This window comes from Etheostoma spectabile, chromosome 22 (genome assembly GCF_008692095.1).
Source record: "Etheostoma spectabile isolate EspeVRDwgs_2016 chromosome 22, UIUC_Espe_1.0, whole genome shotgun sequence".
NCBI classification, from domain to species: domain Eukaryota; kingdom Metazoa; phylum Chordata; class Actinopteri; order Perciformes; family Percidae; genus Etheostoma; species Etheostoma spectabile.
Window position 1 is genome coordinate 12329173 of NC_045754.1, and position 3161 is coordinate 12332333.

The window sequence follows — 3161 nt, forward strand, 5'->3', positions numbered from 1 at the left end:
TGTTGTAGTTTATAGACGGTCCCTAAGCACCGCCGGCTGCTACTAGAGACCAATCTTATTTCTCCAGGTTGGAGGACAGCTCAATTTGATGAAAATTAGTTTGTAGCTCATTGTTAACCTTACTACATTAGGAAAGATGCGTAATTCGTGATTTAATATCATTTTGCTATTCGCTATAGTAATTGATCCCAGAAGTTTGAATCTGTGAATATCTTTCCTACTTTACTCACGTTTACAAAACAGAGAGCACGGATTATGAATCCGTGCGCACAGTTTATTAAACTGAGGGAACAGATTTGTATTCTGTGCACACGGTTTAGTTTTTTTTCTCAGCTGACCCCCGGTCACCCCCGTTTCATCTTCATATCTGCTCTGTTTTCATCTTTGTAGGGAGAGCAGCACAGGTCAAGCACTTCAGCACCCAATGCCTCTGCAGTACATCAGAATAAGACCCCTGTGGGTGCTGTGGCCCAGCCCACTCAGCCATGGCAGGTGACCCGACAGCATGCAGCACCGACTGCTGCTGAGCTCAAAGGGGCACAGCAGAGATGTGAGGGGAGCACCTTTAAATGTTCAAAAAGCACAGTGCCAACAGGCAGCAAGTTTCAGAACAGACACGCCACCCAACAGCAGATCATCACACAGCAGAGGAAGCTGTTGAAGGAGCAGCAAGAGCAGATTGCACAGCTGAAGGAGGAGCAGAGCGTGACGGGGTTAATGCTGGAAATGGAGAAAACCCCACAGCTCAAGCAGCAATCAATAATTGGAGGCTCAAGACCAAAGAGCCTCAACTTTGACTGCACAGAGCAGAGGAAGGCCCACGGCACAATGTAAGGCACAAGATCTCCAGATGTGTGTGTATCGTATTCACCACTCTCTCAAACATTATTCTTTATAAATCGTTTATAAGCTGTTACTAATGGCTTTATTAATAGTTAATAAACATGTTATCACTGTTTTATGGGTCAGTTGTATGCCACTAATAAGAACAGCATTTGGGTTACCAGTTTGGGAGTTTCTCACCTTCTAATAAGCCATTCAGGCAACATGTGTAAATGTTCATAAATTGTTCATTCAGGGTAAGAAACCAACAATTCTGCAGTTATACATGTTACTGCATGATTTATTAAGGGTTTGCATAGTAATCAATTAAGTTTGCAGTTATAAATGTGAATAAATACTTAATTAAAGGATGTCCAGATATCCTGCTGCACTTTTATGGTGGTCTACAAACTGGAGAAGGATAGATTGTTTACAACCTGGCAACCCAAATGCTGTCCTCAGTAATGAAAACTGATTTATAAGGCATAAGTAAATTTGTTTAACTGTTAATAAAGCCAATATTACAACTTATTAACTTTTTAATAAGGGTGACTTGTAAAACTAATTTCAGCAACAATAGTATTGTTTAGTTTAGGTCAGGGAGCTATCACCATTCAGTGTATATTAGTCAAACTTGAAAATGTCGGTCCAGTGGGTCTGGGTGTAGTAGTCAAAGTGGCCGTTTGCACCTTGTTTACTGTTCCCCTAAAATAATTAATCACAGGCTCAAACAGTAAAAAATAGTATAAAAAGGCCCAATAATGAGGTTAAAAAATAGATTATGAATATCGACGTTTTGGGTACAAGTACACTACATGTATGATGTGTATATATTCTTAGCCTAGCCTCTAACTTCAACCCCATGGACTTATACACGTCCCAGCTCTAAAACTGCTCTAAAGTCTTTAGATGATGAAAAATCACTTAGCTTAGCTCACTTCTCATTCTACAGTGCAGACTAATATTGGCAGGATATTGTCTATGTACACCCCAGTGGGTAAACATAAGCTTTTACAGAAAAATCTCAAACGTCTAGAATAGTACAGGAACTTATTGTTTTCAGGAGCTACACTGAAGTACAGTAAATTGGGGTGAAAGTCATTATCCCTTAATAGCTTTTCTTTTTAAATACAAGTCATGTAAGAATATAAACGGTCAGCTACATAATGATTTTAAAGCTTAGAGAGAACAGAGGAGAAGGAGCTTGTGCAAAAGCCAATATTTTGTACATTAATAGTTATAATAATTAGATATTTATGTGATTACAGATGCTTTCCCAGAAGTCTAAACAACCTTGAACATATAGATTTCATGAGTAAAAGCAAAACGCTCTGCCCTCCACTTCCCATTAGAATTAAATTACAGATGTATGGATGTCTGACGCATGTAGGTTGAGTTTGTTCAATACCTATCGGAATAAAGTTTTCCTAGTAGGAATTTCTGGATCAGGAAGAAATTAATATGCAGAGAAATGTGTAATGATGGGACTGTGTTTCTGTGCTTCTCGCTGTGATTGTTACTGTTGAAGGGCACTGAGAGTTACCGGAGAACCTGACAGGGAAGCTATCACACGACAGACATGCCACCATCCAATCATCACTGGTCAGTTGGTCCTTCACTCTGAGAGCTTAAAAGCAGAGCATGAAATACACAAACTCACATATACATATAATCACACAGTGGGTACATATCTTCTTCCAAACTTAGAATGATGTAGCTCTCTCACGCATATTGAGACAAAACAATTGCATAGTAAAAGCTGACAACAGTAGCACTCATTTTTTCCATCCAGTTAGATTCAGAATATGAAGGCTGAAGCAATCATACATAAACAGCCACATATCCACTTCTGAGACTCTGTTGTACCAGGGGAATACCTTGTGCTCAACTCACCCATCTCCCTCTCTTTGAAGCCATGGAGGCCCGTTCACGTCAACGTGCAGAGCGAAGGAAGGAGATTGAGGGACTAAAGAAAAAGAAGGAAGAGGAAAAACTGGTAAGAGATTGATAAGTTGTTTTATGTACCTCCAAACTGTTTTGTAAGGTGAGTAGTAAGTTATAATTGTCTGAAACAATATTTAAATAATAATAATAATAATTTATTAAACTCTTCAGGCTGAGATGAAAGCTGCTGAGGAGCAGAGGCAGAGAGAGGAGGAGGAGGAGAAACACAAAGCAGCGGAAAAGAAGAGGGAGGAGAAAAGGCAGAAAAGAGAGGCGAGATTCATATTATATGGATGCTCCCAAAAACATCAGTCTTTCAGTGTTACAGAAAGCAGTACCACTGAGCGACGTGTATGTCCCTTCTTTCTGTGTGTGTGTGTGTGTGTGTGTGTGTG

The 3161-nt window shown here is 39.7% G+C and overlaps 1 protein-coding gene across 1 annotated transcript in view; it reads left to right on the top strand.

Moving 5' to 3' along the window:
* Positions 1 to 3161, top strand: part of ccdc191 (coiled-coil domain containing 191) — a 14589-nt gene that overhangs the window by 6622 nt on the left and 4806 nt on the right. Inside the window, exons 10-13 of the mRNA XM_032504443.1 lie at positions 391 to 830; positions 2351 to 2424; positions 2736 to 2818; positions 2938 to 3039. Coding sequence (XP_032360334.1) covers positions 391 to 830; positions 2351 to 2424; positions 2736 to 2818; positions 2938 to 3039 — 699 coding nt within the window. The remainder of the gene's footprint in view (positions 1 to 390; positions 831 to 2350; positions 2425 to 2735; positions 2819 to 2937; positions 3040 to 3161) is intronic.